The sequence below is a fragment of the Erinaceus europaeus genome, chromosome 12 (genome assembly GCF_950295315.1).
Source record: "Erinaceus europaeus chromosome 12, mEriEur2.1, whole genome shotgun sequence".
Lineage (NCBI taxonomy): Eukaryota > Metazoa > Chordata > Mammalia > Eulipotyphla > Erinaceidae > Erinaceus > Erinaceus europaeus.
Genome location: NC_080173.1, coordinates 87193596 through 87215298, shown reverse-complemented (window position 1 = coordinate 87215298; position 21703 = coordinate 87193596). Strand labels below are relative to the sequence as shown.

At 48.7% G+C, this 21703-nt stretch overlaps 1 protein-coding gene across 6 annotated transcripts in view; it reads left to right on the top strand.

Moving 5' to 3' along the window:
* The window catches only part of PIK3R6 (phosphoinositide-3-kinase regulatory subunit 6), a 63858-nt gene that overhangs the window by 24614 nt on the left and 17541 nt on the right, over positions 1-21703 (top strand). For 2 of the 6 annotated variants that reach the window (XM_060204409.1, XM_016187633.2), the window contains exons 3-12: positions 4697-4780; positions 5773-5864; positions 6525-6593; positions 7516-7648; positions 7814-7883; positions 8863-9046; positions 15673-15838; positions 18546-18632; positions 20121-20544; positions 20890-20968. In XM_060204409.1, the coding sequence (XP_060060392.1) occupies positions 4697-4780; positions 5773-5864; positions 6525-6593; positions 7516-7648; positions 7814-7883; positions 8863-9046; positions 15673-15838; positions 18546-18632; positions 20121-20544; positions 20890-20968 (1388 nt within the window). Of the gene's footprint in view, positions 1-4696; positions 4781-5772; positions 5865-6524; positions 6594-7515; positions 7649-7813; positions 7884-8862; positions 9047-15672; positions 15839-18545; positions 18633-20120; positions 20545-20889; positions 20969-21703 lie in introns of those variants that run through there. The other 4 variants (XM_060204412.1, XM_060204410.1, XM_060204413.1 and 1 more) reach the window with 4 other exon arrangements.

The window sequence follows — 21703 nt, the reverse complement described above, 5'->3', positions numbered from 1 at the left end:
TAACACCCCCACTTTCCTTGATGGAGGAAAAGGTAATAATCAAGATAGTGATCATTCCTTCTTGATAATAATCATTCACTTATTGGCCCTCCTGAGTCACCAGTGACATTAGACATGTGTCTCAATATGAACAGCCCCTGACACACTTGAGGCACAAAAAATACCCTATTTCCTTCTTTCTTTTGAGGAAGTGAAATCCAGCTTATATATCTCACTTTCCATGGTCAGAATGAATTACAGTGTCACCAAAGTGTCTCCTCTTCCTTGGGATCCTGGGAGAAGCATGAGGTCTACCAAGTCTGGAAGGTGGGTGGAGGTTGTTGTGTTCAGTCCACTGTGACGATAGTCCTCCTGTACAGGTTTAGCAGGCCTGCACGCTCCACGGGGGTGGGGAGCTAGGGAAATGGGATGGAACCCCTTCTTGAGAACATTTTTGTGTTCTGGTAAAGGCGGCATTCAGGACACAGACTTAGTACTCAGCTGTCCTCACCTGAGATCTTTGCCACCACTAGAAAGCTTTATCCCAGCTAGCCCTGGCCTTCCTCAATCCCTGTACTCTCAAAGTCTTGGGGACTCCAGCCTCTCAACCCTGGGCTAGTGTTCTCCTCTGGTTAAACGCAGAAGTCTTCTTCCACACCTCTTGTAGACAAGATAGCCTGATTATTTCAGTCAGATAGCCAGGTGTCTCAAAGTCAAGGGGACAGGAAGAGGACATAGATGACTGAAACCATGGAACATGGGGACTATCACACTTAGAGAAGCCATGCCACCTCCAGGAGAACCCCCACTGGGCCCCCCAACACACACACACACACACACACACACCGGATGCATGCCCAGTATCAGAAGACTTCTGAGTGATAACAGAAGCTCAGACTTTTAGGCAGAATCTTTTGATTTGTAAATGCTGGCAACTATTTACATCCCCCCCCCAAGACTATCTATAAGCCCCCAACAAAGCATGTCTGTGGGCCAGATGTAGACCCAAGTCTGAGAGCTTCTTCCGGCTGCCCCAGACTTTTGAAAACAAAATTTGTTTGGGGTTGTCTCCTAGAGCTACTGGCAACTTCTCTATTTTTCTCAGAAACATGAAAAGTGAACTTCCTTTGAAAAATAAGGGGGTCTAGGGCTCAGAGGACAATGAGAAGGTAGGAAGGAAATTACAGCTATCACAAGTTTAGTTTCAGTGTGAAGATGGAGGAGGGATCTAGAAGGAGTAGGAGAGAGGGGCAGACAGGGAAAGAGAGAAACAGGGAGAGGAAGGACAAAAGGAAAAAAGACTGAGCATCGACTAATTTTTTAACAACTCACCCTGTATTAATTCACTAAGCCTCCATGCAAGGTGGAGATGGGTAAATGAAACTCATGACCATTCTTTACACCAGTTTGGGGAGATGCTGCACTGTCCAGCAGAGCTGTCAGGTGGGCAAAGATGGAATGTATAAGACTGCCTTCCCACTACCTACTCCTAGCTCAGAGGAGATGCAGGAGCAGGTCTCGGCGTGATCCAAGGGAACAAGTGACAAGTTCTGACTCCTGGACCACAGTCTGCTGGTTTTTCAATTAGCAAAATCTGTCCTTCCTACTTGTTAAAGGAAGGAGGGATAATGAAGTTGCGTGTTAAGCATAAGGCCAGACAACTGTGTTACATACAGTGTGCGAGAACCCAGGTTAGAGCCCCCAGTCCCTACCTCCAGGGGGAAATCTTTGTGAGTGGTGAAGCAGTGTTGCAAGAGGTGTCTCTCTATCTCTCTCCCTCTCAACCACCCCCTTCCCTCTCAATTTCTGGCTGTCTCTATCCAATAAATAAATAGAGATAATAAAAACATCAAAATAAAGAATAAAGACAAGTCCACCGAAGAAAAGTCCCCGTCACATGAGACGAGCCAGTTTTTGAGGCTGACCTCAGTTTGGCTCTAAGTTTCCTGACAACCAAGACAAAAGGAGAAGCCCTGGGGGGGTGTGGTTTGCACTGTCTGGCTGCCAGAGCATGCATGCTTACCTACAAAGACACGGACTCAGGTTGGAGTTCACTGTAAAGAGGAATCTGCTGTGAGGCGGTATGAGGTGTGTCTCCCCCACTTCCTGTGTTAGTCACAATCCTCTGAGAAGCAGATACCAAGACAGGATCTTATATACGTCGGGCTTTTTGCACAGACACCTATGAGATGGAGAACAGGGAAGGAGCCACCAGACTCTGATGCAAATCTGACACCATGTGGAGGACAGAGGGAAGAAAGCATGGATGGAAGCATATTACATTGACAGATGGTGAAGAAAGGCTCAGCAGGGTGACTGGATGGTTGGGAGAGCAATGAAGCCCGACTCTTAGCTATACATTTCCCAAATGTCGGTTATTCTGGCATTTCACACTACGACCCCATCAACCTAATCACAGTCAAAGGGAAAGAGAACTATTCTGGCCAGTATTAAAGTGGTAATGAAGACTCCGCTCAAGGTGGTTTCAAGGAGAGAGGTCTGGTTGTACTCAGAATGAGGCAAATGGAAGGTACCACTAACCAACAGGGCAAGGAGACCAGTGGATGTAAAAGTACTAGAAGTGGGGGCCGGGTGGTGGCACATCTGGTTGAGCGCACATGTTACAGTACACAAGGGCCCAGGTTCGAACCCCTGGTCCCCACCTGCAGGGGGAAAGCTTTGCAAGTGGTAAAGCAGCTCTGCAGGTGTCTCTCTCTTTCTCTTTCCCTCTCTATCTCCCCCTACCCTCTTGATTTCTGATGGTCTCTATCCAATAAATAAAGTGAATAATTTTTTTAATTTCTTTTTTAATAACTTTTTTTTAAAAAAGTACTAGAAGCGGCTAGGGAAATGCTCTACTGGGTTCAGCCCAGTAAAGCCCCAACTGGCATGCCGGAGACCACAGGTTCAATCCTGAGCACCACCTTATGCAAGAGTTAAGTAGTGTTCTGCTCTTCTTTCTCTCCCTCGTATCTCATAAGAAATAAGTAAATATACATTTGTTGGGCAGTGGCACAACCAGTTAAGTGCACATATTACCAAACTGAAGGACCTGGGTTTGAGTCCCTGCTCCCAACCTACAGGGGTCCACATCATGAGTGGTGAAGCAGGTCTGCAGGTATCTGTCTTTTTCTCCCTCTCTCTATCTCCCCATCATCTCTCAGTTTCTCTCTGTCCTATCCAAAGGGAATATATATATATATATATATATATATATGTATATGTATATGTATATATATATGTATGTGTATATATATATATATATATATATATATATATATATATATTAAGAAGGGAAAATGGCTGCCAGGAGCAGTGGATTTGTAGTACTGGCACCAAGCCCCAGTGATAATCCTGGAGGTGATTAAAAAAAAAAACTAAAACTTTTTTTAAAGAAAATTACTGTAAAAGCTACCAGGGTGTGGGGTTATTGTTAAAGAGGCTTGGCAAGACTCTTGCCAAAGGAATAGATCAAAAGTGGAGTTTAAGGAACTCCATCGGATGCCAAGGGGGGGGTGAGTTTCTATAAACTGATGCAGAATTCTTGCACAAGCTGGACAGTCAAACCAAAGACAAGACAGGAGTCCAGGTCAGGGCCTAATGGAGAGGAGAAGGCTGAGTAAAGTCCACTCCGAGAGGGAGCTTTGTCACCTGTCCTTGCACTTATCTGATATGTTTCAAGCCAATTTTCATTCAGACTTATAGAGAAAGAGAGACACAGAGAGAGAGAGAGAGAGAGAATACTACAGGACCAGAGCTTTCTCTGGTGCCATGGCGCCTCCCAACTGTTATTGGGGTTTGAACCTGGGTCACACACATGACAAGACCTTGACACCATTTTCTTACAGTCTGTGAGCTTCCTTTCTCCTTCCTCGGGTGATTGTATAGGAAATACCTCATGGTGGAGAGACCTTGGGAGTCAAGGGTAAGCCTAGCTCAGCACTGGTTTCTGGCCTGAATCGTAACAGAAGGAGCAACACACTGCTCATCCCATGGTTCTGGCAACTTGTGGCTTGTATCTGTTAAAAAAATTAAATGACAAAAAAGGACGGGGCAATAGTGCAGCGAGTTAAGTGCACATAGCGCAAAGCGCAGACTGGTGTAAGGATCCTGGTCCGCGGTGCCCTTGGCTCCATACCTGCAGGAGAGTCGCTTCACAGGTGGTGAAGCAGGTCTGCAGGTGTCTGTCTTTCACTCCCCCTCTTTGTCTTCCCCTCCTCTCTCCATTTCTCTCTGTCCTATCCAACAACAGCAATAACAACAACAACAATGGCAAAAAAATGAAGAAGAAGAAAAAAAAAAGATGGCCTCCAGGAGCCATAGATTCATAGTACAGACACAGCCCCAGTCCCAGCAATAACCCTGTAGGAGGGAGGGAGAGAGAGAGAGAGAGAGAGAGGGAGAGAGAGAGAGAGAGAGAGAGAGAGAGGGAAATGTGTGTAATCATTGAAATGTTTGGACCCTTCGGGCACCATCTGAAATTATCTTGCTTTCCCTGGTGCTTGCACACATTGGTGCTTTGGGAAATGTTGGTTTTATAGTGAACATAACAGAGCTGATTAAAAGGCTCTATTCTAGCTCTAGCCCAGGCCCACATGCTGGCTGCCAGCTCCAGGCTCTCAGAAACGGCCAAAGACATTCTCAGAGGTGGTAGACATGGTGAGGGTGAGGGTGGGGGTGCTGAGCTCTAAAACTTCAATGATCTCCCCTCACCTAGATGTGGAACTGGACCTCCAGCGGAGTGTGCAGGCTGTCCTTCGGGAGCTCAGTGCCCAGGGCCCAGCACTACAGAGCAACCAAGGTAAGAGTCAGCAGGCATGTGCCCACCTGCCCCTTCCAGCCCCCACTCACTCCAGTCAGCCGGCTAGCCCACATGTTCTTAGCAAAGTGAACCAGACTGGGGCTTCCAGAGTGAGGGGCTTCCAGCCAAGCTCCCTCCACTTCATTTTTAAAATTTTTTTTTATTTATTTGTTTGTTACTGGATAGAGACAGAGAGAAATTGAGAGAGAAGGTGGAGATAGAGAGGAAGAGAGACAGAGAGACAGGGAGACACCTGCAGACCTGTTTCACTGCCTGTGAAGCGACTCCCTTGCAGGTGGGGAGCCAGGGTCTCGAACCAGGCTCCTAACTGGTCCTTGTGCTTTGCACCACGTTTTTGTTTGTTTGTCTGTTTGTTTTTGCTTCTTTTTCACATGTGTGTGGTGAAGAGTTCTTGTGCTTGCATGATTTCATCACTCCTGGGTTGGCTATTGCATTCTTTTATTTCAGATCGAGAGAAAGACAAGAGAGGTTTCCCTAGTGTCATGATGCTCTTATGTAGTGCTGAGTTTTAAACCCAGGTTACATGTGGCAAGGCATGCATCCTACTGGGTAAGCTAGCATCCACCACCCGCTCCAAAAACTCTTTGTAAACAAAATCCCCCATCCCCCCCACCCTCAGCACTCCAGACCCTTATGACTTCCAGAAACAAGGTTACAAGTGCTGAGTGAAAATAGTGACACTCTATATGACAGACAAACACACACACACACACACACACACACACACACACACACCAGTATCCTACCTCCCCACCTTTCTGTCCTGGGAATTGATTTTGCACAAAGAGAGAAGAGCAAGTCAGAATTCCCCCACCCCATACCCAGGTGGCTCCAGGTTGAGGGGCCTGGCCTATGACTATTCAAAATCACCATCTGGTACCCCAGAACTCAGGGGCCTTCTCAGAGACAGAAGTCTGTTAGGGTCCTCTGGGCCAGCCTGACCATGCTGGGCTCCCCTTTGTGTGACCCAGGCATGTGGAGATGGTCCTTGCACAAGAAGGTGGAGCGAGATCCCAGTAAGAGCCCAACGCTGGTCCGGATTCTGCTCAGAGAACTGGAAAAGGTAGGTGTGGGGGGCTTCAGGGGTCAGGCAGGATAACCTTGAGAAAGAATCCATCTGGTTGGGCATGCAGTCAACATTCTCCCTTCCTAATCCCCCTAAGTCTACCTGCATGGAAGATACTTGTAAGTATCTTCCTCTCTCTACTGTACTTGTCAGACTATGTGGGATTAACCCAGTGTGCCACCACCCAACCCCCATCCTACTGTACTTGTCTACAAGAAACATTTTCTTCTTGGACTCTCAACTAAAGGACATTCTATAACACACTCATATGCACTCATATGAACTATGCATCAGAAGCAGAAAGCACCTCTCACTGTAGATGAATAGCCACAGAAAGTTGTCAGAATTATATTGTGTCCTCTAAAATGATTCTGTGTGCAACTCAAGGATGTGTCTAAGGTGGGAACTTACTTGTGGGTTACCAGCTCCTTCCCAGAGCAGGTGGCTGCACTGCTTCCCCCCACCTCACCAGGCCCTCACATCTAGACCCCCTCACTCCCTGCTCCTCCATTCCTGGGGGTAGGGATGAGGGCAGAACATAGCCCTTTCCTACTGCCATGAGCACAGTGGATGTTGCCTTCCACCCTGCCTCCTACTCATGAGGCAAGCCCTCCCTAACCCCAGCCCAGTGAGTGCCCATAACTTCCTCTTTTCCAGGCAGAAGGCGAGGACTTCCGGCACGTCATCATCCCCTTGCTGCATACTCTAATGTACGTGCTCACCAAGGTGAGTTGGGCAGAGGGGTCAGGGGGCCATGCTGCCCTCTCCTCTCTGTGGACACTCTCTGCTGGCAGGAGCCTAGAAGAACTCTTAGATCACTTGCCTCCATGTCGGCTTCTCCATACTAGCTGTGCCATGTCCCTAGCATGCAGAGACAAAAATGGAGAGGCCCCGTCCTAATCTAACAGAAAAGTCAGGAAAGGTGTCCTACTGAGTAGGCTGAGTAAGTTGTGGTCTATACACACAATGGGACACTACTCAGCTATTAAAAGTGGTGAATTTACCTTCTTCACCCCATTATGGATGGAGCTTGAAGGAATCATGTTAAGTGAGATAAGTCAGAAACAGAAGGATGAATATGGGATAATGTCACACATATACATAAGTTGAAAAATAAGAACAGAAGAGAAAACACAAAGCAGAACTTGGACTGGAGTTGGTATATTGCAAAAAAGTAAAAGACTCTGGGCTGAGAGGCGGGCTGGGTTTCAGGTCCTGGAAGACAGAGAAGGACTTAGTGGGGTTTGAATTGTTATGTGGAAAACTGATGAATGTTACACATGTACAAACTATTGTATTTTACTTTACTGTTGACTGTAAACCATAATTTCCTAATAAAGAAATTTAAAAGAAAGAAAGGGAGAAAGAAAGAAAGAAAGAAAGAAAGAAAGAAAGGAAGGAAGGAAGGAAGGAGGATTGGGAAGGGAGTTGATTGATGGTGGAAAGAGTCGAGATGAATTTCTCCCTTGGTAAGTTGGAGGGAGATATCTTATAGATGCCAGGAGAAAGAATTGGCTGTGTAGAGTTGGGAAAGTGTTGTGAGCTCAGGTCAGGCTGGCAGGTACTGCCTTCCTCCACTTCCATCTCAACCCAGCCAGGACCACCATGACCTAGGCTACAGGACACCCCAAATCCTCCCTCTCCCCAGGCCACAGGCATCCCAGAAGAGCTCTACCAGAGGACCTATGCCTTTTGCACAAGGCTCCTGACCCTGCCCGCCCCCTACTGCACAGTGGCCCTGGACTGCGCCATCCGGCTGAAAACTGAGATGACTGTCCCAGGTAAGACCAGCCTGCATCTGGTCCCCTGTGTCCCGATCTGCATTGGAAGCCCTGCCCACAGTCTGGTCCCTTTCTCTAGGATTCTGATGAGCTCCAAGTGGGAAGAAGGTGAGGGACATGGCCAGGGAATGGGGATGGATTGGTTGCCAGTGGTCTTCTTTGCAGGCACGCTGTACCAAAGGCTGGTCATCGCTGAACAGAACTTGGAGAGTGAGCTGTATCCCTACCAGGAGAGGTGAGTTGTTCTGGAGGGAAGGGGGCTGCCTTGCACCCACCCACTCCCCTCCTACCCAACCACTGTGGGAGTGCTTACCAAGCAGAGGACCAAGGAGGAGACTGATTTGAGAGAATGCTTAGCAACATACACAAGTGTCCAACCCTTGTCAGAGCAGGGAGGACTGAGGGTCTCTCTTAGAGGTGGTGTGTCAGGGGTCATGGCACTGAGGGAGGAAGCAAGACTGAGACTAGAACTCAGACATGAGAGTAGAGGCACCAACTACTTTCTTTTCCCTTTTTTTTTTTTTTTTTTTGCCTCTAAGGTTACCACTGGAGCTCAGTGCTTGCACTATAAACCCACTGCTCCTGGAGATCATTTTTCATTTTTATTGGATAAGAGAGAGAAAATGAAAGGGGAGGGGTAATAGAGAGAGGGAGAAAGACAGTGAAACCCCTGCAGATCTGCTACCTGCTTCACCATTTGTGAAGCTACCCACTCCCTCCCTGAAAGTGGAGAGCCGGGGGCTTGAACTGGGATCCTTGCATGGGTCCTTGCACTTAGTATTATGTGTGCTTAACCCCGTGCACCACCACCCAGAACCACCTCAACCCTGTTGTTTTTGTTTGTTTGTTTGCTTTGGGTTTGTTTTTACTAGAGCACTGTTAGCTCTGGCTTGTAGTGGTGCCGGTGGTTGAACCTGGGACCTTGGAGCCTCAGGCAGGAGAGTCTCTTTGCATAACCATTACAGCATCTAACGGCATCTACCCTCCACCCAACTGCTTTTCTAGAAGGACCATGAAGGCTTTTTTTTTTTTTCGCCCCACACTTCCCACCACTCCCTACTAGCCTCCCACTGGCTTTTGGATTTGAATAAAAGAACTAGCTAACTTGGGGGGCAAGAGGGCTCCAAGGTTCCAGGGTGCTCCCCCCCGCAGCAGTGATCTTTCTTCCAGGAACCATCATTCTTATCAGCCCCCCACCCCACTTCTGCCTTCAGAGTGTTCCTCTTCGTGGATCCTGAGCTGGTCTCTCCTTCCGTGTGCAGTGCCCTGCTGCTGGAGCTTGAGGCGGCCCAGGAGCAGCAGACTCCAGAGGCCTGCATGCGGCACATCGTCGCCCACGCCCTGGAGGCGGCCCTGGGCCAGGCCTGCTGGGCAGGAGCTCTGCAAAAGAAGCTGCAGGTAAGCGCTTGGCCAGGTCCTGGCTGGCTCCAGCCCAGGCCCCTGCCTGCCCTGTTGGACTCCCCCTTTCTCCTGTTCCTATGCCACCTCTTCCTCAAATTTAAAAATTCATGCTCACCGAGGAATATCAAAAGCCCCCTCATATTCCTGCTCTACCCAGACACGTCAGTAAATTAACAGTTTTCCTTAACAATAACAATAAAATTACTGGAATCATAGCCGTTACTGTTTACTGAATGTCTGCTGCATTCCCACCACTCTGTTAAAACATGTTAGATGTTTATCACTTTTTCTTTTTTCTTTTACCAGAGCACTGATCAGCTCTGGTTTATGCTGGTGTGAGGCATTGAACCTGGGACTTTGCAGCCTCAGACATGAGAGTCTTTGTGCAAAGCCATTATGCTGACTAACCCCACCCCATCACATTTGTTTGCATGAAGAGCCAGGGCCTTGTGCCTGTGTGACTTTACCACTTTGGCTTTTTAGCTTTTCTTTCTTTCTCTCTTTCTTTCTTTCTTTCTTTCTTTCTTTTCTTTTTCTTTTTTCCTTTTCATTCAGCTAGAAAGACAAAGCAAAAGAGGCATAGGGAGGGAGAGACACCACAGCAAAAGCAGAAAGCACCAGCTCTGTAGCACCTCTCATGTGGTGTCTGGGTAAGAATCTGGAATCTGCAATACCAGGGAGGAGTCTCTCTCCCTCTTTCTCTCTCTCCTCCAGTGTTATCACTGGGGCTCAGTGTCGGCACTATGAATCCACTGCTCCTAGTGGCCATTTTTTCCCCTTCTAATTATTTATTAGATAAGACTGAGAGAAATTGAGAAAGGATGGGGAGGTAGAGGGAAAGACAAACACCAGCAGACCTGCTTCACCACCTATGAAGAGGACCCCTGCAGCTCACATGTTTCAGTCCTCAGCAGGACATTGAGAGGGGTAGCATTGTCACAGCAAGAGGGGTAGCACTGTCACAGCAAGAGGGGTAGCATTGTCACAACACAAGCACAGAGGAGGAATGGCTAGCTTGTGCTCACATAAACTATGTAACTATGCTAGTATTTTAAATCAGATCTGACTTCAGCCCTGTTTTTGTTTTTATTATTAATTTAATAATGACTTATAAGATAATAAAGGTATAGTTGCACCACCAAAGTTTCGTGTCACCCTCCCCCCACCCCCCACCACCACCCCAGGATAACCACCATAGTTCCCCCAGGGTCTTAGAGATGGGTTGACTACATTGTTTTGTTTTGTTTTGGTTTGGTTTGGTTTGGTTTGGTTTGGTTTGGTTTGGTTTGGTTTGGTTTTCTTCCAGGACGTGTGTTTCAATTCTCTATATTCCACATGTGAGTGAAACCATACAGTCGTCTTTCACTTCCTTCTTTCCACACTTCACTAACTAATAATCAGTCACCTCCATTTCCATCCACTTTGTCCCAAAAGACATATTATTACTTTTTTAAATTGGTGAGTAATATAGCTTCTTTCTTCAGACATCTGTTGATGGGCATTTAGGTTGCTTCTATATTTTCAGTCCTACACTTAATTGCCTCCTAGCCTCCCCCCACACACTAATTAGCTGACATCTCTGACCCTCTAAACTTAGCTTCATATGAACACATACACACATCGTATTTATTTTTTCCTGTGCTGTTGGAAATAAGCCACATGGAAAATTTCCTTGGGAAGCAGGTGCCTTGAATGGAGGCATATCGCTATCTCTTTTGAGCATACTGTTCTTTATTTATTTAACTAGCCCTCTGTTTCCCACCCTCATACACATTATTCTCTAGCCTATTTATCTTATTCAACTTTATTCCCCCTCCAGGGTCATCATGGGGGCTCGATGTCAGCACTATAAATCCACTACTCCTGGTGGCCACTTTTTCCATTTTATTGGATAGGACAGAGAGAAATTGAGAGGGAAGCTAGGAAGAGAAAGAGAGACACCTGCAGCACTGCTTGACTGCTTGTGAAATTTCCCTCCTGCAGGTGGGGGCTGAGGGCTTTAACCTGGATCCCTGAGCACAATAATGCATGTGCTCAATTGGGTGAGCCACGTCCTGGTCCCTCCTACTCAACTTTTATCCCCTTTCCACAGTCTAGACTCTCTGAACTAAAAGTGTCTGGAGGCTGTACTTGTTGGCTGGGGAAGAATAAATACTGTCTGTGTAGTGAGTCCATTGCTGTTGGACATGACCTTTTCCTGGGAAGGACTCCTGCGCTCCAGGATGGCTGGGCTGTGTAATAACTAAGGTTCTGCGAATCTCTGACTCAGAATGTGGTGCTGCTACCATAGAAGGGAGCAGGCACTCAGAAGCAAGGGTGTGTTCAAGGGGTGAGCTCGCTCCTGTCTGTCCTTTACCAGGAAGTGTGCATGGTTCTTTCAGCCAACATCTGTCTCAGACCCTGCTTTGCCCTTCAGAAAGCACCGGATATGCTGGTTTTCCGCCCTTCCTTTCCCATCTGGAATTCTCCACATTCTAAACGCTACACCTTGGACCTTGGTGTTATCTTTTTGTATACGACTGGGTCCCTCTATAAACCATAGAACTGTTTTCTATTATTCAGTTTCTCTTCACACCTTTCGAATGTCATTCCTTTGTGGTGCCCACCCTCTGGGAGCTGGAGAGGGGGGGGTTTTGACTCATCCCCATGTCATTTATGTCTTTCTTTCTATAATATACCCTCTGGGGAGGCCACAGCACACAGCTGCATATGGAAGCATGCCTTCCCTAACACACACCCCATCTTGGTTTTACTATGCAGACGCATAGTGTGAGCTACTATCCCCTGTCCCTGCAGCTAACCATGACTCCCCTGGAAGGTGGGGAAGGGATGTGCTTCCCAATCAGTTTTCCTGCTGACCCAGCAGCCCCAGCAGCCCCTCCCACATCTCTGATCATTGTTTCTTGCTCACTGACCAGACTGAGGTGAAGGCATCATTTTGACATAACCATGCCAAGCATGCAGGGACACTGCTTGTGATTTCTTGGTGATGTGGGAAATAGAAGAACCCTAGTCTCATTCTATATCTGACTTAGCGGTAGCCGAGGGGTCAAGACAGGCTCACAAATGAGACTGGACAAGGGCTTAAGGGTGTCAGGAATGGGTTAGGGTTGAGAGGCTGGGAATGGGGAGAAGTTCAGGGCTGTGATGAACAGCTCTATTGTATACATAAATTGCTAAAGAAAAAAAAATCAGTGCTGAAAGTAAATGCTGTGTTTTTTAGGCACAGACAAAATGTTGTTGCCCACTTCCTCCAACCCCACCTCACTTTACGCAGAGTCCACTGTGCTCAGAGTCCACTTTTAGAGATAGAGAGAGAATGGGGGGTGGTGAGCAGACAAAGAACACCAAGGAGGGGCCTTCTTGTTCTTAAGTTAGAGACCCTCAGAAGCTTAAGTTAGGAGTTCTCAATGATCACATGGCTTATCATCTTCTCCATGCTGGGGGGAAGGTGCTGGGGCTCCCAGACACTAGTGTGACAACTGCCACTCCCCGACACTCTGAGCCACCGCCAGCATCACCACTCACTACCATCACCATCAGTTGGGATGCCATTCCCAGTCATAGCTTGTCAACTTCAGGACAGGTGGGCCTGGGAGAACTGATTTAGCCAGTCACTGCCTGGTGGATAGGTTTTATCTCACCCCCAGCCCGCATCCTGTCGGCTCAGTGCCAGCTCTGAAACCAGGTGGAGTCTATTGGCTTCCCCTTGTCCCCAGGGCCAGCTGACAGGTTCTCATGACTGGCAGGCCAGCTCATGATGACCCATCCCTTTTGTTTTGTTTTTGCCTCCAGGGTTATTGCTGGGGCATCGTGCCTGCACTATGAATCCACTGCTCCTGGCGGCCATTTTTTCCCCCATTTTATTGGATAGAACAGAGAAAAATTGAGAGAGGAAGGGGAGAGAGAGGAAAAGAGAAAGATAGACAACTGCAGGCCTGCTTCACCACTTGTGAAGCATCCCCCTGCCCCTGCAGGTGAGGAGCTGAGGGCTCAAACCTGGATCCTTGGGCCAGTCCTTGCGCTTAGTACTATGTGAGCTTAAATGGGCCTGCCACCACCCAGCCCCCAGTGACCCATCACTGTGTGCTGGGTGCTGGAGGTGGGTTATCTCCAAGGAGAGTTGCCCCCATGGAGCAAGAACCAAGGGAGGTGTCTTTGCTAAGCCTTGAGGTCAGAGATTTCCAAAGGGGTGTGGGAGTAAGGTTGAGGAAGAGTCTGGAGACAACACTGTAAGAACTAACTTCTGTTAGGTTGGCAAGGTGGCTGGAGACCAGTCACAGATTACCAAGATCTGTCGTCACTTCACAGGCGGTGAAGCAGGTCTGCCGGTGTCTGTCTTTCTCTCCCCCTCTGTCTTCCCCTCCTCTCTCCATGTCTCTCTGCCCTATCTAACAATGTCGACATCAATAACAACAGCAATAATAATAAAAAAGGGGGGTGGGGCAGCAAGAGTCCCAACATCTCCTTTTCCTCATTTCTTTGTTCCACTGAGTTCCAGAGAGAGCTCACTCACAACTGATTTTGCAGGAAGTTCTGGAACTGTGCTGGTCTTTCAAGAGCTGTCCCAAATCAGGGTGAAGGGAGTAGTCCCTTATCTGTTAGTCATTGGTTCGAAACTGTCCCCAGGATCGGGAGCCCAGCACACTGGGCTCTGGATGGAGTGAGGTGTGGTTAGAGGAAACAGAGAGGAAGGGAGAGAAAAGAGACAGCTGAAGCACTGCTTCACTGCAATGTGAAGCTTTCCCACTGCAGGTGGGGACTGGGGCTTTGAACCCAGGTTCTTGCTCATGCTTATGATTTAATATAGAACTTTGTGGTCACTATAGTAATCATAATTATTTGCTATTTATGATGAGTGGCACTTGCCTTTTTATTTTGAATAGCAATATGAAAGCTCCTTTAGAAATAAATTTGAACCATAACATTGAGCTGATATCAAGAAAAACAAGTGACTTGAGATGCCTCTGTGGTAGAGTGTTTGCATGCATAGTGTCCTGAGGCCGATAGCCTTCACTGCAAACGCTTAAGTGATGTTTTGGTTCTCTCTCTCTCACACACACACACATGTTAATAAATACATTAAGTTTAAAATAAGTATACCCTGGGAGTTGGGCGGTAGCGGAGCTGGTTCTAAATGCACTGGGGTTTTAAGTGCAAGTGGTGGGAGGTGCAAGAACCTGTGTAAGGATCCCGGTTCAAGCCCCTGACTCCCCACCTGCAGGGGAATCGCTTCACAAGCAGTGAAGCAGGTCTGCAGGTGTATATCTTTCTCTCCCCGTCTCTGTCTTCCCCTCCTCTCTCCGTTTCTCTCTGTCCTAACAACAATAACTACAACAACAATAAAAACACAAGGGCAACAAAAGGGGAAAATAAATAAATATAAAAAACATTTTAAAAAGATAAGCATATCCTTTACACTAGATGTAGAGTGTTCTGCAAGTTTGTTATTTAAAAAAAAAAAAAGTAGTAATAAGGAATAGTTGGGCTAGGGAGAAAGCATAATAGTTATGCAAAGAGACTTTCATGCCTGAGGCCCCAAAGGTCCCTGATTCAATCCTTAGCACCACCATAAGCCAGAGCTGAGTAGTGCTCTGGTAAAATGTATAAAATAAAAGTAAGTAAATATTAAAAAATAATAATAATACAAAAGGCGAGGTGTTAAAGAGTAGGACGGGAATGACAGCTTAAGAAATACTGGACAAGCGCTTGCTGAGCACCTACTATGTGTTAGGTGGTGTTATAAATGTTGTTAGTGTAACTACCAACAAAATAGACATGGGGGAGTCAGGCGGTAGCAACGGGTTAAGCCCACGTGGTGCCAAGCGCAAGGACCGGAGTAAGGACCCGGGTTCGAGCCCCTGGCTCCCCACCTGCAAGGGAGTCGCTTCACTGGCGGTGAAGCAGGTCGTCAGGCGTCTTTCTCTCCCCCTCTCTGTCTTCCCCTCCTCTCTCCATTTCTCTTTGTCCTATCCAACAACAACGACATCAATAACAGCAACAACAACAAAAAAAAGACGAGGGCAACAAAAGGGAAAATAAATAAATAAAAATTTTAAAAAATCTTTAAGAAAAAAAAAAGTAGAACCTGAAATGGAATTGGCGTATCGCACCAAAGTAAAAGACTCTGGGGTAGGGGTGGGTGGGTTTAGAGAATACAGATCCAAAAGGATGACAGAGGACCTAGTGGGGGTTGTATTGTTATATGGGAAACTGGGGAATGTTATGCATGTACAAACTATTGTATTTACTGTTAAATGTAAAACATTAATTCCCCAATAAAGAAATAAAAAAAAATCTTTAAAAAAAATAGACATGGGTCCTGTCCTGCCTTTATGGCGCTTCATCCTAGTAGAGGCAGACTTTGATCTGGGCACAGCTCCAGGGAGAGAGTGACACAGAGGTGTGTGTGAAGGACAGCAAGGTGTGAGGGGCAGAGGGGATTAGCAGTTACTGGCGTTTGTGGTGGGGCAGACACCGAGCCCTGGAAGTGCAGAGACTCCATGGACAAACCGCACCAAGTCCCAGTAGACAGGAGGCTCCAAGTTGAGGGGCCTTGTGAGCTTGGGTGCATGGGTGCTGTGCTAGGACTCAAGACTCTGACAACCCCCCCCCCCTAACAGAACAGTCCCCGCCATGCCCTGGTGCGCTATTTTCACGCGGTGGTGACTGCGGTGGAGCAGACAGCCTGCGAACCCAACCCCAACCGGGAAGGCCTTCTGGAGCAGCTGGAGGAGATTTACCGTTCAGTGTTAGGGCCGGTGGCAGCCTCCAGGGGGCGCTGCGGAGGTAAGCAGAGGGTAGATGGGTGGAAGCAAGGAGACCCAAGGAGCCATCAGGGGGCGCCAGAGAGCAGTTCTGTGCCAGCCCAGAGTTCCTGCCTCTCCACAGGGGTGGGGGACAGCAGCGACCCGGGCAGTGGTGGGGGTTGAGGGAGCATCTGGCTGGTCCTAGGAGCGTGGGGACTGAATGCAGGTCAGATCCTATGCTAACAAGGTAGGTCACTTGGTCATGAAAATAGATGCCTACCTACTTCAGCCACTGTTCTAAGCACTTTGCATGGATTTAAATATACTGCTTACATTAAATCAGTTACTCCTCCTGGCAAATTTACAAGATGGCAACCCCTATCTGACAGAAGAGAAAACTGAATTACAATGGGCCTAAAATCCCTGGCCAGGATCACCCAGTGGTAAAGCCAAGATTCAAACTCAAGCTGTGTGGTTCTTGAGTGCTAGGTTATAGAAGCCAGTGTCCCTGATGGCCCACAGAGCATGTGATGTGTATCTAATTATAGACAGCAGCTGGGTCAGTGTCTATCCGGCCTCACAGGTTTTCTTTTCTTTCTTTCTTTCTTTCTTTCTTTCCTTTTCTTTTCTTTTTTTTTTTTCAACCAGGGCACTGCTCGGCTCTGGCTTATAGAGTGGTACGGGGGATTGAACCTGGGACTTTGGAGCCTCAGGCGCAAGAGTCAGTTTGCATAACCATTGTGCTATCTACCCCCACCACCTCACAGATTTTCTTTTTTTTAATATTTTATTTATTAATAAGAAAGATAGGAGGAGAGAGAAAGAACCAGATATCACTCTGGTACATGTGCTGCCAGGGATTGAACTCAGGACCTCATGCTTGAAAGTCCAATGCTTTATCCACTGTGTCACCTCCTGGGCCACCCACCTCACAGATTTTCTATTCTCATGTCTTCTATTGGGCTTATTTATTTATTTATTGTTAAAATAGATAGAAAGGGCCTGTGAAAGAGATGACATAGCACCACAGCTTCCTTCAATGTGGTGGGGTCCAGGCTTGAAACTGGGTCACGCACGTAGCAAAGCCACACACTACCCAAGTGAGTTATTTCCCCATCCCCTTCTTTTGGACTTTTTTTCTTTTCCTTCTTTCTTTCTCTCTTTTTCTTTCTTTCTTTCTTTCTTTTTTACTGCCTCTAGGGTTATCAATAGGGTTCAGTGCCAGCACAACAAATCTACTACTCCCAGCAGTCATTTTTTCCTTTCTAGTTTTATTAGAAGGGACAGAAAGAAGTTGAGAGTGGACTGAGAGACAGAGAGGGAGAGAGAAAGATAGACACCTGCAGACCTGCTTCACTGCTCATGAAGTGGACCCCTTGCAGGTGGGGAGTGGGGGCTCAAACCCGAATCCCTGCATTTGGTGATACATGCACTTCACTGGGTGCACCACTACCTGGCCTCTTCTGTTCTGTCAGTTTGCTTTAATTTCTGTGATTACCACATGGCCTGTTCTTGCAGCCTCCCTTCTACAAACCCCAAGACTAATCTGGCTTTGCTCTGTCTAGGGTGCCACTTGCTAACTCAGTAATAACTCTGGGAGGACTGGGGGAGACCCAGTCTGGGTCACCATCACCATCCCTACCACATCCAAGCACCTGCCTCCCACCCAGATTTGCTCTGAGCATCTCAGCAACCTGAGTCTTTGCTACTCCGAGGGGTGGGGATGGGGGGATGGAGAGACCAGGACTGTGGTTACAAGTATGTCAAGGACAAGAATATAGATTCTGGAACCAGGCTTCCCGGACTCAGATTCTGGCTCTGCCACTTACTGTGTGACTTTGGGTCACTAAGCTTGTCTGTGTGCTCAGCTCTTGCTTTGTGAAGGAAGGGGGATAATTATAGTACTTTTCTTCATAAGGTGAGAATAATAATAGTGTCTTGTGGCTCAGGGTTGTTGCAGGAACAGATGAAATCATTATAGTGTATATAGCCTGTGCAGTGAGTAGAACAGGTCTGACAAGCCCCTGAGTGCAGCTTATTCTCACCAAAGGAAACTTTGTAGCCTCTTTAAAAGGGGAGCCATGCATGCTTTGGAGAAGTGAAATAAGAAGACAAGAACCAGGTCCTAAGTGTGTATCAATGTACAGCCAGTAAAGTCCCTGAGGAGAGCAGAAGCTTAGGCTGGAGTGGTCAGGAAGGTATCTGGAAGGAAGAGAGAAAGGACCTGGCCCTGGCCTCTCCCTGGAGTGCTAGGTTCTCAATGCCCTTAGCACTTGGCTGGTGAGCTCTCATCATCATCATCCACAAGAGCAAACGGTAATTGAGTGCCTAGTGTGTGCAAGAGACATCCCACCTGCACATAGGCAGGCTGCCTGAGAACAACTGGAGAGGCTCTGACTGCTGCAGGGGGCTGGCAGAAGAGGACCAGCAGTGGGTGGGAAAGATGAGAAAAATGCTGAGAGCTGACGGTGAAGGGTCCTAAGAGCTGAGCTAGGATGCTTCCAGGCAGCAGGAAGTCACCAAGCATGCGTCCTTAGACTGGAAGGGAACAGCTCACACTCAGGCCCGGAGTGAGATGGTGGGGGCAGAGAGGCAGAGACCCAATCAGACCAGATAGATGTTGCAGGGAGAAGGTCTCTGCCGTCCTCTCTAGGCCCCACACAAGAGCTGGGGAGTGGGAAGTGAGGGCCGAGGAAAACCCCACAATCCTCTCCTCCGTGGTCTCCACAGCCTGCTCCTTTCTTCAGGTGACCACGTCCAAGAGCGGCCACCAAGCATCCCTCTGCCCAGTCCATACATCACCTTCCACCTGTGGACAGATAAGGAGCAGCTCTGTAAGTCCCTTTGACCTTCACAGTGGAGGGCCAGCCCGAGATTGCTGGGGGGGGGGGGGAGGTGTCTGTCTGTCTCTGTGTTCTCTGTGCACCTCTATGAATCTGTGTGTATTTCTCCATCTCTTTGTGTCCATCTCTGTGTGTGTGTTACCGTTCTCTCCCCTCTCTCTCCTCTCTCCTCTCTTCTCTCTCTCTCTCTCTCTCTCCCCCCCCCCCCCACCCTATGCTCCTGGAGTCATTCTGCCCACCTGGCAAAAAGACACGCTTTCTCTATGGAGGTGATGGCCACTGGCCTTGGGGGCCAAGGAAGTGCTTACATGTGCAGGGTCACCAACAGATGATGTATGTCCCCAAAATGAAACAGACATGAGGCACTTGGTGAAGCACACACATCACCATATGCAATGATCCGGATTCAAACCCTGATCCTCACCTGCAGGGGAAAAGTTTCACAAGTGGTGAAGCAGGTCTGCAGGTCTCTCCTTCCCTCAATCTCTCTCTCTCTCTCTCCCTCTCCCTCTCCCTTTCTCTTTCTCTCTCTCTCTCTTTCTTTTCTTTTCTTTTTTATTTTATTTTATTTATTTATTGGACAGGGACTTTGAAATTGAGAAGGAAGGTAAGAGAGAGAGGAAGAGAGACAGAGAGAGACTGGCAGCACTGCTTCATCATTTGCAAAGTTCTCCCCCCTCCAGGTGGGGACAGGGCGCCTGAACCCAGGTCGTTGTGCACTGTAACATGTGCGCTCACCCAGGTGTGCCACCACCCAGCCCCTGGGTGTCACTCTTTCTCTCTCCCTCTCTATTTTCTCCTCCCCTTTCAATTTCTCTCTGTCCTGTCAAATAAAAATAAAATAGAAAGAAAAAAAAATGCTGCCAGAAGCTGAAGATTAGTAGTGCCAGCACCGAGCCCCAGCAGTAACCCTGGTAGCAATAAAAAGATAAAATCATTTTTTTAAAAAAAGAAGCAGATACAAACAGGGGTTATGGTTTCCAGAGCTGAAGGGCCTTCCACAAGCCCTGCTAGGCCGACTACAATCCTTCGTCCCAGCAGTGTCCCAGCCTCACTGTCCCCCTTTAGCCCCTTTTCCCTAGGGAGAGCTGGGCTCCAGTCCTGCACTTCCTTGCTGCATCCCCCTAGGCCGACTCAGCTTCTCTCTGGGGCTTAGTTACCCACACGTAACAGAAAGGTCTGGAAGTCTGGCTTGGTGCTCATGAGCAGATACAGAGAGGGCTCCAGGGTGGGGTGGGTGCTGGGTTACAGGGCTTGTTTCACTGCAGAACTTTCCAGAGCTTTGAGGAGGTCTCCTGTGGCTAGAGGCAACAGGGGTGTGCATGGTTCTTCTTTGCAGACATCTGGTTCCTTTATGGAGTCTTGTGGGGCTTCTGCTCATCTGAACGGTGAAGGAAGAACAGGCTTAGGGAGGGGGCCTACTCTGCCCTCATTCCCCCCACCTCCCCCACCCCCCCAACCCCTGTCTTCTCACCCCAGGGAAGGAGCTGGTGCTTTTCCTGCGTCCGAGGTCCCAGCTGCGGCTCAGCGTCGACTTGGAGGCCCTGGACTTGCAGGGCCTTGCCCCCGACCGGCGGCTGGCCCGGGTGTCGGTGCTGTCCACTGACAGTGGCATCGAGCGGGACCTTCCCACGGGCACTGACGAGCTGCCTGACGCCCCCAGCCCGGAGTTGGAGCGGGTGGGGCTGCAGCGCAAAGGAGGCATTAAGAAGCGGGCCTGGCCTCCCTACATCTTGATGCCCAGCAGCTGGGACGGGCCCCCAGGGCTGCACAGGAGGACAGGCTGGCCCAGTGGGGATGGGGAGCTGCTGCCAGGAGTCTCGAGGCTACACACCGCCCGGGTGCTGGTGCTGGGGGATGACCGGATGCTGGGGCGCCTGGCCCAGGCCTACCACAGCCTCAGGTAAAGAGAGGGTGCGAGGGCGGGCCTGGCTGGGGCTGGTGAAAGATCCAGGAGTAGCAGTGGCACTTGGGGGGCAAGGGGAGGGGGCGCATCCCCAGCCTGGGCTCCACCATCCCCACACCACCGTTGAGAACCCGGGGCCACCCACCGCACTGCTCAGTCTGCCTGTCAGAGCTCCTCCCCTCCGCCCCATGGTGCTCCAGGCCTGCAGTGGAGAGGTGGGCTCAGAGACAGTAAGCCCAGGGTCAAGTGACAATACAAAGAACTGCCAGCCCAGTGCAGGACCGAGTCTGTCCCAGCCACCAGCCCTGCCCTAACTGTTGTGCTTTGTCACCCCTTTGCCAGGAAACGGGACACCCAGAAGTTCTGCCTCACCCCCAGACTCAGCCTGCAGCTCTACTACATCCCTGTGATGGCTCCCAAGGTGGCGGGGCGGGGGGGGGGGGGGGGGGTCGGTACCCAGGGACTGGCAGGAGCAGGTGAAGGCTTCCTTTGTAGCTGGGCAGGAACGCTCTGCAGCCTGGCATCTGCTGGCCCCAGGGACCAGGACCACCCTTCCTTAAGATGTGGAGTGTGTGTGTGTGTGTGTGTGTGTGCATGGGAACGCTAGGTAGGCGGGACCTTAGATGGTATCTGTATCAAAAGCCGCAGACAAGGCTGCCCTCTGGTGGTGATGCCTTCCCTTTTTGTGGAAATGAGTTTCAAACTCTCCTCATCCATTACTCACCTGGATGGCTCACAAGAGAACTCTGAGGGAAGTCAGCGGGGGAGTCGCTTCAAATGACAAGCCATGAAGCAGGTCTGCAGGTGGCTATCTTTCCTCTCTGTCTTCCCCTCCTCTCTCCATTTCTCTCTGTCCTGTCTAACGACAACAATAACTACAACAATTAAAAATAATAATAAAAAAGGGCAACAAAAAAGGGAAAATAAATAAATATATAAAAAAAACAAGAGACCTCTGAGGTATTGAGGCCCTGTTGATCTCTGGGAATTCTTGATTCGACACCTTTGAAGACTGGTGGCCATTTTTTAAAGTCTCTGACCAAGTGACTTCAGTGAAGGGCACTCCAGCTTCGTCTGAGATATGAAACAGAATGGTCTTGGCCCAGAGAGATGACTCACCTCATGGAATGCCTACTTTGCCATGTGTGCAAGCCAG